Source organism: Mytilus edulis, chromosome 14 (assembly GCF_963676685.1).
Source record: "Mytilus edulis chromosome 14, xbMytEdul2.2, whole genome shotgun sequence".
NCBI classification, from domain to species: Eukaryota; Metazoa; Mollusca; class Bivalvia; order Mytilida; family Mytilidae; genus Mytilus; species Mytilus edulis.
In genome coordinates this window covers 17,572,127-17,586,601 of record NC_092357.1, presented here as the reverse complement: position 1 = coordinate 17,586,601, position 14,475 = coordinate 17,572,127, and the positions used below count along the sequence as shown (strand labels likewise).

The 14,475-nt window shown below is 31.6% G+C and overlaps 1 protein-coding gene across 1 annotated transcript; it reads right to left on the bottom strand.

Annotated features, from left to right (window-relative positions):
- Positions 1–511: 511 nt before the first annotated feature.
- On the bottom strand, positions 512–12,429 carry LOC139503051 (uncharacterized). Its single transcript, XM_071292725.1, has 8 exons — positions 12,323–12,429; positions 10,428–10,555; positions 8,062–8,226; positions 6,206–6,325; positions 5,876–6,014; positions 5,104–5,312; positions 3,912–4,010; positions 512–3,505 (listed from the first exon to the last, which is right to left on the bottom strand). The coding sequence occupies exons 2-8, from the start codon at positions 10,539–10,541 to the stop codon at positions 3,335–3,337; spliced, it is 1,017 nt and encodes a 338-aa protein (XP_071148826.1). The 5' UTR covers positions 10,542–10,555; positions 12,323–12,429; the 3' UTR covers positions 512–3,334.
- Positions 12,430–14,475: the final 2,046 nt, after the last annotated feature.

The window sequence follows — 14,475 nt, the reverse complement described above, 5'->3', positions numbered from 1 at the left end:
TTTTTCATGCTTCAAGATATTGGTTTCAATATTTGGTGTATTGTTTTTTCATGAGCAGTTACATATCAAGTTTATAGAACTTTGTTCTACAATTTTTAACCAGAAGGAGACTGTATTGCCATCAATACTCACAGAATGCTTGTTCTTTTTTTATGTTGTTAGAGATTGAAAAATTAAGACACCACTGATTTCTGTATTTTTGTGGGTGGATTGAGAAAAAATTGCATTTGAGTGGTACTATGGTATGTGGATTGATAAAAAATAGTATTTTTTGTGGATTTTCTAATGTCTTCATTCAAGCCTGTAGAAAATTTATACTTCAATGACCTTTTCATTTGTTGTAAATATATACCTATTAAATCTTCAAAAGTTGGTACCCAACCAAATCAACATGGAATGACATAGTAGTCGCACAGGTCAAATAAATTTCAGAAAGGTTAAATTTTCTGACAAATAATTCCATCGTTCTATTTTGGCAGGTTGTTTTTTTTTCAGGCAAAAAGATTAAATCTTATATAACAGAAATGGAAAATTTTAATTATATACATTATACAAATCAATATAAAATTGGCTACAAGATACAAAGAAATAAAAACACATGTTAACAGTTATTACTATGTAGAAAAATACTACAAGAAACAAAACAGAAAAAATACATGTAATAAGTTACTACTGTGTAGAATAAAAATAAAAGAGGATCATAATGCATGTATAAAACTATCATAAAAACAATCTTACAACATTGTCTGGTAAAACAAACACCCTACAGAGGCTCACAACAAATATATACTGTTTATTTTCACACAAATATACACATCATCGATGTAGGATGGTTTTTTGGCAAATTTAAACAAATAGCCGTTACACAAAAATTAACAAACCATGTATTTTTAAATATTCAAAGAAGCATGATTTACAATATAGACCAACTGACAAGGATATAAAAAATTATTTGTTAACCTTGTAGCGAAGAATTAATACCATAATTTTAACTTATAATTAAGAAAATAACAAGCATTATTTGTTTCAATATTATAGTGTATTACCCGTAAGTACACAAACTAACATCTACATTGCACACTAAATCTAAAGCTACTACTTTAATTCTGATCAAATAAAAACCCTGATAATTTTGTAATACCTCATTCTTAAAATTATAACATTTCTAAGTGCAAACAGATACAGGTTCTACTTTTAAAATTGGTGCCATTAACATGATTAATGTTATTTCAGTAATCAAAACACACTGACATTCTATCTGTTTGGACCATTGCCAAAAAATACTGTCAAGTACATAACTTGTATCTTGTCCTGAAAATTTCATTTTTTATAGTTTTAACTTATTCCACTGCCAAGCAATAGTTTAAAAAGAAATTGTCATTTAATAAAAACTTCTGAAAATTATAACCTATCATGTCTAACAATGTCTAATGACATTTTGTTATGAAAAGGAAGTCTATAGCATGATTCTGGACATTTGTAGAAAATTATTTTAAATATTGCACATTTCTGATAGATAGGAAAGTCAATTTTAAAATCTTATATGATTTCTGGACATAAGGTCATAAACTTTACTCATTACTCCAGGGTACCAAATTTGCTTCAATTGCAAAATCCAGCATTTTGATTGGAGGAATTCTGAGTCTGGTTACAGTAATCGTGCTCCAATTTTTTGTGACCGCAAGATTTGCTGTTTTAAGTGTCAAACATTAACAAGACAACATTAAATCGATACTTTATAGTTAAAACATAAATGATCTATTAAAAACATACATGTATCATATGTAACCTTAATATAAAAAGAAAACAAAAGTAAAAATAAAATTGAAAATTGAAAACAGTAAAAAAACACAACACCTTTGTATAACAGTATATAGGTATATTAAAAACACAGATGTCATCTTAGCAAATCTCAATTTGAGGCAAAATATCTAGGTGGAAGATTTAATCAAGATCCTATTTCACATAGTTAACTGGAAAGTTGACACCTTTGAATAAAATATACTGGTTTATCTTAACAAATCTATGATTACATTCGAATACTGCCAATATCAAATAACTAATATTGCTTTATATCTAATACTGTGGAAACTGTTTGATATGGAAAATAAACTAACTAAACGTTTTCACTTGTAAATTAATCTACTGATAGGTACAGTCTTTATCATTTTAACATACATGTATTACCATGAACATTGATGATTATGGATCTGAATTTTGATTTTGATTAGATTGTCACATTTATTAATATCAATTAATTGTGTTTCCTGATTAACAACCACAATAACAAATGTTCAATGGTTAATGTCATGTTTCAATTTTACAAATGATTTACAAAACAGAATTATAAAATACAAAACAGCAGTACAGTTTAAATTCACCAATAAATGTTCTTACACCAAAAATAAAAATCTTAAAACATGATTTATGGGCATTTCAGGGCTTTTCTGCTGTGTTTTAAATAATAATAAGCTTGCAAGAAATTTTCGTGATATAGCGTAAAATATGGTAAAAAGCTGTGTGCCAAAGGTGGAGATTGTCGATATATATAATATCAAATATATGTCAATTATATAAGTATTAAAGGAATCATCGGAATGCAACCGAAATGAGGTTTGTATAAAAGTTAAGAGGTTTATGTTGAAAAAAATAAACTACAACCATTTTTTATCAGCTGGTCAGCTTTATATAAAAAGTTAAAAAAAACACTGAAATGTTTTGAATACATTATGACCTTGAAATAGCTATGAAAGTCACAAGAAACACTGAACTGTTTTGAATACATAATGACCTTTAGGAAGCTTTGAAAGTCACATGAAACACTGAAATAGTTTGAAAACATGACCTTGAATCAGCTATGAAAGTCACACACATTGAAAAGTCCTGCTAATGTTATTCCATGAAATTGTATAAAAAGATATATTTTTTTCAGTAGCACCTTTTTTTACAATGAAAGCACTGTTAGTATTCAGTTAACCATATTTTGGTTCATCAGAAATACTGAATTTATCTCCTACATGGATTATCAAAAAAAGGCAGAGGTAAAAAAATCTTGACATTTCTTTCAGATTGAAAATTAAGCCTTGGATCTTAATAATTCCATTGAAAAGTGATTATAAAAAAGTAACTTTATTTTGTAAGAAAAAATATGTTGATATCTGAAATCAGATACTATATATCTTTTCGTATTAAACATATTAAAAAAAAAAATGACATACAAACCACAAATTCAAAATTTATGAATATAATAATTTTCTCTATCAGTAAAGACAGGTAGACCAGCTGTTAAAATATATATTCGTAACAATCTAAAAAAAACAACATTCTCAGTAATTTATCTAGAACCTAAATTTCCCATAATTTTTTGTTGATAGTCAACAGTCAGCCATATATTGTCCATTCCTCGTAGGGTACGTAAATAGTCAAAGCTATTCTTATGTTCTTGTTTGGTTATTCCTAGATTGTTGTACAGCTTGGTAAGTCCAATACTTCTAGCTCCTTCAACCTACAAATATATCATATGTTTTACAGATCAACCATTGAAGAGTGTGCTTGGTGGTTAAAAGTTAAAGTTTGCTTATTTGTTAGGTAAACTTTGATTTTTTTTATTCAATTAAGTGTATGGTGAATATAGTGCATGCTTTACCAATCAGATCAAGGTCTGCATGTCCTATAGACCGGGGGTTAACATAACTATAACATAACTTCACTTTCATTGGTTAATATTTTTTGAATGTTTTCTTTACAATTCCAGCAACATAACCATGATTTTACCCATTGAAATGACTAAAACAATTTGCCCTGATCCTGACCATAGCCTCAAGATCTTGGGTTGATTATTTTTTATGGAACCTCATTTCACTAAAAATATAGAATGAATCCACAACATTATATATTGTATATTAACATACCTCCGATGTATAGTTAGCAGCCGCTGTAACATGTAAAAGTCTAGACGTAGATTCTGCTTCCTCACTCAGCTCTAAGGCTTTATTCTTTATTACCCTTACCTGCAAAACATTTATAAAATATGTTAGAACTCCAAAGATGACAAAAACTACTCTTCTTATTTCCATTTGCCACTTATTGCACATTATTTAAATATCCTTGGGTTTCTTTTTTGTAGGTTTTAGGGTTCTTAATGAAAGTTAATCAAGAATTGCACTTTGAAGCAGCATATTTATAAATACTTACCCGGTAATCAGGATTTTATATTATAATGGGAAATTCAAAAGTTTGGATGATTCCAATTTGCACTTCTCCTAAGTGTGATGGGGTTAATGAATTGCATGCAATGGTTAACATAAAGCATGATGGTACCCAGTATGCACCAAAATGAGATGGTTTAATAAGTTACAGTTTGATGGTTAATTTTTTCAACATTTTGTTTACGATAATTTTAACCTTGCATTATTCTTTATGTGGCTGTTCCAAGTCAGCAGCCTGCAGTTGTCGTTTGTTGCTGTATACCATATTTGTTTTTCATTTGTAGTTTTGCACATGTGCCATGCTGTTGATATTTAGTATTTGATTTGTTTTACATTTGTTCATGTCTTGGCCTTTTATAGCTTGCTGTGTGGTATGGGTTTGCTCATATGGTGACCTATAGGTGCTAACATTTCACCCCTTTGATCTTGATGGATAGTTGTCTCATTGGCAATTAAAACACATCTCCTAACTTTATATATTAATTAAAGTGTGATGATTCAGTGCACATATTATATAAACTTTGTTGTTCTATGATTGTATGAGCATTATGAAGTTTACAAGCGGGTTTTCAAAGTGTGATGATTCAGTGCAAATATTATATAAACTTTGTTGATCTATGATTGTATGACCATTATGAAGTTTACTAGCGGGTAGTTCAACAAACAAGCAATTACATGAACTCTACTGTAAATTCAGAAATTATTGCGAGATTTTTATTTGCGAATAGTGTGACTGACTGTGTATCACAATAATAAGAACTTGCATTCTGACACCTGATGTGAATATTTATATGAAGCTTTTCCAGATTATATTGCATTTATGTCACTTCTTCTAAAATTGAAATAATAAATACACGCAATAATTTCTGAATTATAGTTTTTTAAGTTTCCATACCTCAAAGTCAGTTTGCTTCCTTACAATCTGAGCTCCCTGTAGTAACTTCTCTCTATCTGTTTCTTCCTGTAGAACAAGCTGACGAAGAAATCTTTCCTCTACAGTATGAGGGATTCTGATGCTACCAAGCTGGAAATACTTCACATCTACATAGACTCCTTTATCCTCATCATTGCAGATGTCTCTACTCTTACAGTTTAAGGGACACGCTGAAATTTAATAATCATAAAAATAGTTAAACCTATATATCAAGGACAGTCTTGTGACCAGAGAAAACTGATGCCAACAACAGAATCTAACATTACCATGTTAAGCATAGGCAGTCACAACAAATGTTGCAGACTCAACAATAAAACTGCAGATAAAAGCCAGAATGTGTATAAATACTTTACAATTACCTTTCTAAACCAATTTTTTTATTTTCAAAATTGAGAAATTCCATTAAAACTAATTTCTACCAAGGGATGAATACTTTCAAGTTGATTTCCTATACATTGATACAAAACCAGGGGTTTTAAATCCATTAAAACAGTAATACTATCCAATTAGAATAAAATATCAAAGAAAATTATAACTTGTTTACATTGTATATCAAGAAATGTAATAGAGTTCTCGAAAAGTGCATGGTGGTCCGAAGATTTTTACCAACAAAACTATGCAACGGACTGACACAATTTTGGTATTTTGCAGTAGGAATAATGGTGAGGACCACCAGATTTTCTTGAATGACAACCAGGGGAAAAAGATTTTGAGATGTGTGTCAAAACCTTACCAAATTTCCAGGATTTACAATATTCCTGTGGCGCACAACAAATTCCTCCAAGTCTTTCTCTTATAGCCTTGTAGATAACCTCTTCTATTTCTTTCCTCAACTTGACAACCTCTCTGGTATTGTACACAGGTATGGCACCCTGTAAAACATAGAAGTCTGTGAAATTCTTTACCAAAAGTAAGTTTGTAAAGTTATAGCAATACTTTTACCTCTACTTCATACATTTAGAATAACATTTATGCAGTGATTTTGCCAGCGCTTGTTATTTTCACAAAATTTTGAAATGACAAAAAACAATCCAAATAACAAATATAGAATGAAGTTACAAACCTTTAATGCATCTATAGCTTTAGATCTCATTACATCTTCATAATCCATGTTAAATTTATTGTGGAGATCTGCCAATTCATAGGAACGCAAGAAATACTGAAATGACACTGAAACCTTGACCTAAAATGTTCAATGGCAAATATTAAGCAAGCTACAAAAAAGTAAAATCACAAAAATACTGAACTTAGAGGAAAATTAATTTGGAAAGTCCATAATCACATGGCAAAATCAAATAACAAAACGCATCAAAAATGAATGGACAAGAACTGTCATATTCCTGACTTGGTACAGGCATTTTCAAATGTAGAAAATGGTGGATTAAACCTGGTTTTACAATATATCAGTATGAACACAATATTGTAATTTCGGAAATTATTTCATGCATTGTTGAACAATTGGCAAACTTTTGAGGTTAAACATATTGATTTTTGAAAATATGGTATAGAAATGATGAAATCTTAATTGACATATAATGATTGACATAAAGATGTAAGCTTTAATCCTTTCCTGTTGCTTTTTTGGCAATAATTAAAACATCTAAAAAAATTTCAGAATAACAATAAACAAAATAATTCATGGTTTCCCTTAACCTGACCGGGTCATTGTTTTACCGCCGGGTCATTTAATTTTTCTGGAAAAAAATTTAAAAAATTAATAAAAAAAAATTTTTTTTTTTTTGAAGAGACAACAAAAAGTGGTGGAAATATGCAAGATTAAAGTTCTGCTGTAGAAACAAAACATATAGATATAAAATAACGCATGGTAACTAAAAAAAAAAAAAAAAAGCCTGCCTGAATTTTCCTATGTTAGGGGAAACCACAATTAATTTTCCATGGCCTTATTTCAAAAATTATTGTGAGTTTTTTTTATTAATGTCAATAATGGAACTGGTTGAGCATCCCAATAATTATAACTTACATTCTGATATTTGATACATGTAAGACATTTATATCTATATCAAAGTTTTCTGAAATTTGCTGTGGCTATTCTCATATTTTTGTTGGTAATGTCAAAATCACAATATTATAAGCAATAATTTCTGAATTGACAGTAAATTCATTTTTATCGGAGAAGGAAGACGGATTACCAAAAGGGACAACCAATCTTTGTTAGGAAAACTTGCAATCCTAGTCTATTAAGGTGGTACCCAACACTTGGACTTATTAATTTGGCTCGTTTAATTTTCACAAAATTTTCATAAACTGTTTACTTTGACCCTTTGACAATAATATAATTTTAATAAAAATTTGAATCAACCACTTTATTCGAAAAATTACACTGGTTACATAGCAGTTTGACAAACACTAATTTTATCATTGAGATTTGAGAAGCTTCATATTTCCTTAACAATACAATGTGATTAAAACGTTTAGCTGACGTTTACAGAGTTATCACCCTGTAGTGTGAGGTACCACCTTAAGATAGGTGTCGAACCACCTGTCATTTGAGCTTAGATAGAAAAATGAAGATGTGGAATGAGTGCGATGAGACATTAACTCTCTATCCAAGTCACAATGTTTAAAAAATAAACCATTATAGAATCTATTAGATTGAAGTACAGAATGACAGAGCCTTGGCTCACACCAAACAGCAAGCTATAAAAGGCCCCAAAATGACTATCATAAAACAATTCAAACAAACTGTCTAATAAATAAAAATTCTAGAAAAAAATGAGAAACTAAAAAATATTTATTTTACAGTAAGTTAAACAAACCTCTAGTTTATCAGAAGTAAAGGCTTTAATATTATAAAAGTTAACATCATGGCTATCTGAATTAAACAAACCTCTAGTTTATCAGAAGTAAAGGCTTTAATATTATAAAAGTTAACATCATGGCTATCTGAATTAAACAAACCTCTAGTTTATCAGAAGTAAAGGCTTTAATATTATACAAGTTAACATCATGGCTATCTGCTGGAAAAACTTTAAACTCAAAGTCAGGTCCTATCAAGTGCAGTCCACTCTCGTACGTTTTGTCTAATTTTACCGTCCCTGTACTTTTCTGTCTCTTAAACCCCATCTGTGAAAATAAAGAATATTGCAAGCTACATTGATAGTTTCTCACTACTTTCTTCTTACAGTGAAATGTTTATTAACATTTGTGGGATTTCTCCTAAAAATAAGTTAAAAAAAGTTCTCAAAATATAAAATTTGATATATATTTATCAACTTTACATATATACATGACATAAATAACAAAGAAAATTGTAACCATAATATCTAAAGAATTTAACAGTCACACAGAAACCAGTAACCACCAACTTCTGAAATATCCAAAAAAAAAGATCAAAGGGTTAACATTACTTTCATTTTGCAATTCTGTAATTTTCTTACTATATTGCAGTTTGAGTTAGAGTTATCTTCCTTTGTTTATGATTGCACATTTGTCATGTTTGTAGTTGAACCTTTTTTTACAACAGACTTTTCAAATAACTTTAAAAGATTTATGGATATTTAAACCTTGTCTGGACAATATTTCTTTAGATTTGGGAAAACTTTCATTCTGGTAAGTTCATATTGGAATTTCAATGTTTGAGTTTAATATTCATTTCTTTACATATAATATTTTTTTTCAGTTTTAGAGTCAAACTTTTTCTAAATTTATAATTTACCAAAAAAGTAGAAGGAATTGTACACTAGCTAGATATTTTATGATTTCGGGTTTATAAAGAGATGTGGTACATTTTGATAGCAATATTTAGAAAGATGGTTAATCTGAGGGATATTTTATAGTAACGGTTGTCAATCTTCAGATTTGTTCGTGCCTCACTATGAAATGGAATTAAGTATTATCACAGATTTTATTTAAGGTTCTGAACTGATTTTAAATGAAATTGAAAAATGTGATTTAAAGATTGCTCTGGTTGGACTGAGAATTAAACCGGAATAGATTGAATGCAATGTTTTTTTAACTGGTCTGACTTTGGTCCCTAGTACATGGAATTACGAGGTTCAAGTTCTAGTGTAACAAAGTCGGTGGAAATTGGTGGGTATATTTATTTTTTCTCGAAGGTGGGACGTCACAGACTTGATTGACTGAGGTAAGTTTTTGTTAAGGACAACTAGTGTACAGCTCTTTAAATTTTAAGTAAACAGACACCTCTTAAATTCTAGTTGGTGAATCTATTTATTTTATTCAATTTGATAGTACTAAGGCCAAACACTTCCTTGAATTAGTTAACTTTTTATTGGTATTTTTCACCGTAAATAAATCGTTTTATCCCAAAAAGGAAGTTCGAAAATACATTGAAATTCTATTGAATTTAAGGAAAAAATTTCACATGGAGATACAGCGATATTTATGTACTTATTGTCTTAGTCTATTAGCATGATTGATTATGAAACTATTTTATAAATCTTGGTTACCGGTATTTGTTTTATGAGCAAATACACTGCTCTGCAAATCTTCATCTTTGGTCATTTCTAGGTTTCTTAAACCTGTTATTTATTGAATTTAATGTTTCTTTGTATTTCCAGTACGCTGCCCAAAGTCCTGGAGCGAAAGCACAGGCTGAAACCATCTCTACCAGTAACATAAAGGGCTGAGATAGGAGGGTTTAGTGTCATGGCACAAAATATGAACAGGAAATCTGTTTAAAACAATTTCATCTGTTTACTTTGCAATACAACCAGATTTAGTCTTAGATGCATGATTTTTTTTATTAGTTGTTAGTGGCTTTGAACTAGCTGTCAGATAACTGCGAGTACTCTCAGATCTGTTCATTGTGTCTTTTTGTGTGGGGATGTATAAGTACCCGGCCACATCCACTTGTATTTTTGTCCATCTGATGAGTTAAGCCTTTTTCAACTGATTTTTATAGTTCGTTCTTATGTTGTACTGTTATACCACTGTCCTAGGTTAGGGGAGGGTTGGGATCCCACTAACATGTTTAACCCCGCCACATTATTTATGTATGTGCCTGTCCCAAGTCAGGAGCCTGGAATTCAGTGGTTGTCGTTTGTTTATGTGTTACATATTTGTTTTTCTTTCATTTTTTTTATATAAATAAGGCTGTTAGTTTACTCGTTTGAATTGTTTTACATTGTCTTATCAGGGCCTTTTATAGCTGACTATGCAGTATGGGCTTTGCTCATTGTTGAAGGCTGTACGGTGACCTTTAGTTGTTAATTTCTGTGTCATTTTGGTCTCTTGTAGACAGTTGTCTCATTGGCAATCATACCACATCTTCTTTTTTATATTATGTAGCAATCACCACTTACCTCATAATAATTTAATCCATGGAAACTCATAGGTAGTAAAATAACTAATAAGCCGATACCAACGACAGCTGCACCAGCTACCACTTTAAACAGACAGGCAGAATCGTCAGACATTTTGTTTCACTGCTCTGAAATTAGAAGAATATTTTTTTCAGAATTCAGAATGATGCCCTATTCCACCCCTCTAACATGTCTTATTGTCATGATTGTAACCTTTTCAAATTGACTTTGATAAAAAAACAAGAGTGCACACACTGAAATGTCTCGCCTTCTTTACTAATCATAGATATTATGTTGATAGTCCTTACTATAAAGCTCTACTACAACTGTCACATAAACTTTACAGTAACCCCAAAAAAGCTAAACATTGACCAATGAACCATGAAATTGAGGTCAAGGTCAGATGACACCTGCCAGTTGGTTTATGTACACTTTACAATCCTTCCATACACAAAATAAAGTAGACTTATTGCATATAGTATAATAAAAACAGCTAAAACACAAAGACTTAACTTTAACCACTGAACCATGGAAATGAGGCCAAGGTCAGATGACACCTGCCAGTTGGACATGTACACCTTACAGTCCTTCCATACACCGAATATACTAGACCTATTGCTTATATAATAATAGTATCTGAGATATGGACTTAACCACCAAAATAAACCTTGTTCACTGATCCATGAAATAAGGTCGAGGTCAAGTGAAAACTGTCTGACGGGCATGAGGATCTTGCAAGGTACACAAATACCAAATATAGTTATCCTATTGCAAAATGTACTAATAATAAGAGAGAATTTAACATAAAAAATCTTAACTTTTTTTTTCAAGTAGTCACCATGGTCACTGAACCAAGAAAATGAGGTCAAGAACATTGGACATGCGACTGATGGAAACTTCGTAACATGAGGCATCTATATACAAAGTATGAAGCATCCAGGTCTTCCATCTTCTTAAATATAAAGCTTTTAAGGAGTTAGCTAATGCCGCTACCGCTACCGTGAAATCTTCCTCCATGGCGGATCCAGGAAAGAGCGGTTCCAGGGGTTGGAATCTCCCACCCTTTCAGTCGATCTATGCATTTGAATGGGGACATATAATTGGTAAATAAACTTTCTTGACGCTATTATTTTTTCTTCTTGAAACATATTTTTCTTCTAGCATGTCTAGTGGCTTTTTGACTCTTCAGTGACTTCTTGTCGCTAATTAGCGAGGTCATGTATAGAATCCTGTTTAGGCTTTTAAACACGGTCTTGAATATATAAATAATAACAAACCCAACGCAAAGTCAACAAATATTTATTGTTATAGGCAATAATATATCAAGCAAAATTCTACATAGAAATCTAATTATTAACATAATTTTAAATGGTTCATCTATTTAATAAAATTAATTTGAATATGTCTGAAAGAAACATTTTTGTATCCTTAACTTAGGCACTATAATTTTAATGCATAATTTTCATCATTGACATTGATAAACATGTATGATAAAAATCACTACCAAAAAGTTACATTTATTTTTAAATCAAACCTATACCACTTGTATCCTTTGAAAGTATTTTTTTATATTTTTATAGGGGCTGAATCGACTTGTGACCGGAATATTATGATATCACTATCCTAAACCGGTATGTTAACTAGGGCAGAAGTAGTCCAAATAATTATGAAGTCTGGTAAGGCTATTTTAATTTTTTTTTCTGGCACGCCTTCCTAGTAAAATAGACTTGCCAGACGTCATAATTATTTGGACTAAGGCAGAGCTAATTATAAACTTCAGATTCCAAAATCTTAGTTTCAGAGACCTCGCCCGCACTTTTCGTCTGTGTCATGCAAAACGAGTGCTTCAATATTTCTTATATATTTGGTTAATGTTATAGGGTTTATGTTCTTACCGATTAGCCTACACCAAAAAGATAATTTAAGCTGGAAAGTGTTTAGCTGGCATTTGGCAATACTTGAGAAGGCAGTGACCGAAAGACAGTTACCTACCCTTTTACGGCATGGCATACGTTAAAATAAAGACCAATCTCCGGCGCAGAGCTCATATCCGTTCCGTACTTACTACGTATCACTACACTAAATATATCAATAAGTGGGGCGAGTTGACAGGGGAAAAATTAACTGGATTTAACCCTTTTCACAAGTGAGGCGATTTTTTTAAAATGTGGGGCGAGTTGGTTAACCAGGTTGGGGCGATTTTTTTAATTTTTCTAATAGTGGGGCGAGTTGGTGAAAAAGTGGGGTGATTTGGTGTGGGGCGTTTTGCCAGTGGGGCGATTTGTCCTGCTTCCGTACTGACGTCAGGGTTTCAAAGAAAATAGCGTTAAATTTCCATCTGAAAAACAGCCAACTTTCAGTTTAAAAGTTTTACTCGGGGATGGTATTATATTTATTTCTTCATCATTCCGATGATCATTGATGCTATGTGCATCGAAAATATTTACGAAAATAGGGAAATTTAACAAAAACATTTAGATTTTGGATCTTGCAGCCATGTGTTAACTAAGCGTCTTTTTCGAGGTCCGACAGTTGCAGTACTAATTGTCTACATCTTATTTTTTTACATCGCTTTTGCGGCCATGGAGTCAAAATTATATATAGAATAATATGTGCACTATTTATTCTTTTTCCTTTTCTATCACTGATTTTGACATGCATGTGATACAATTGTATTATATTTGTCTTCTATATTTGGCTTAGAAATTGACACAGGAAAACAAGAATTGTAAAGTAACTGCACCAATACCTGAACCTATTTTGACACAGTTTATATCTTATTTATCTAATAAACAGACACAAGTTTCAATTATGTATTCTAATTAAATAAAAAGTTCCACCAATAATTTGTATTACTGTACAAATTCTTGGTTCCACAAATTTCAGGCGCGAATCCAGCTGTTTTAAAAGGGGGGTCCCAACCCAGAGTAAAGGGGGGGTGGGTTCCAACTATATGCTCCCATTCAAATGCATTGATCGGCCAAAAAAAAGGGGGGTTCCAACCCCCGGAACCCCCCCCCCCCCTGGATCCGCCACTGAATTTAATTTTGAAACTGTCAAGTTTACTGAATTGATCTTTTAACGACTCAAGATTCTTTAATGGATACCTAAATTGCACGCATGCATATAACTTCATTTCGAAAATATCGAACAACAAATCTTTTTATTTCTCCACATTTTTAGAATGAATTGACAATAGTTTATGCTTCCGGGAATTTTTGTATGAAATATATACGCGCTTGCATCTTCGATAGCCAATGATTACAACCTGATCCCCTCCTCCACTAGCGAAGATGACATGCATGTGACTCCGTGTGGATGCCGTATCTAACGATCCCGTATAGTTACTTACTTTTGCACTGAATACTTCATCCGAAAAATGCTTAATATCCTTGTCCGTGTTTATCAGCCACGACAGCACGAGAAGGACCAGATAATATTTTTTCAACATTAGACTATAGGCAGAGGCTGGTCCAAAAAAAAGGGGGGATCGGGGTTGAAAGTTGAAACCCCTCTTTTTTTTAAAGATCAATGCTGGCTTTTGAGATAATATATGGTGATAGATATTAGAGCGGATGAGATTAACCGTCTGGCAGACTAAAGAGTAATGGGCAAAAAAAACACCAAAAGAGTTGAAAAAAAATGTTAAAAAATCTTGAATTCTTTAGAGAATAATGGGGTACCAAAAAGAAACAATAACTCTACCAACAATAAAGAATTGGGTAAAAATATACTGATTACAGAAAAGAACAATGTCCAGAATACAGGTATCAAGTATTTACATAATATTCATTACTTTTAAAGATTAGAGAATAGTAGCGAAAAAAAAGAAGATACAGAAATGAAGGCCCCCTGCTTGGTGACTCCTGCACTTGCTTAGTTTCCTGTGTTATCTATTCTGATATCGGACTTGGACTTTTTTTAAACTGAGTTTTACTTTGCATTTTGTTGTGTGGTTGTTTATTCTAGACTAAATTGGCTAGAGGTATAGTAAAAGGATTGAGAGCTCACAGAATATGGTTAACCCTGTCGCGTTTTCATGTCTGTC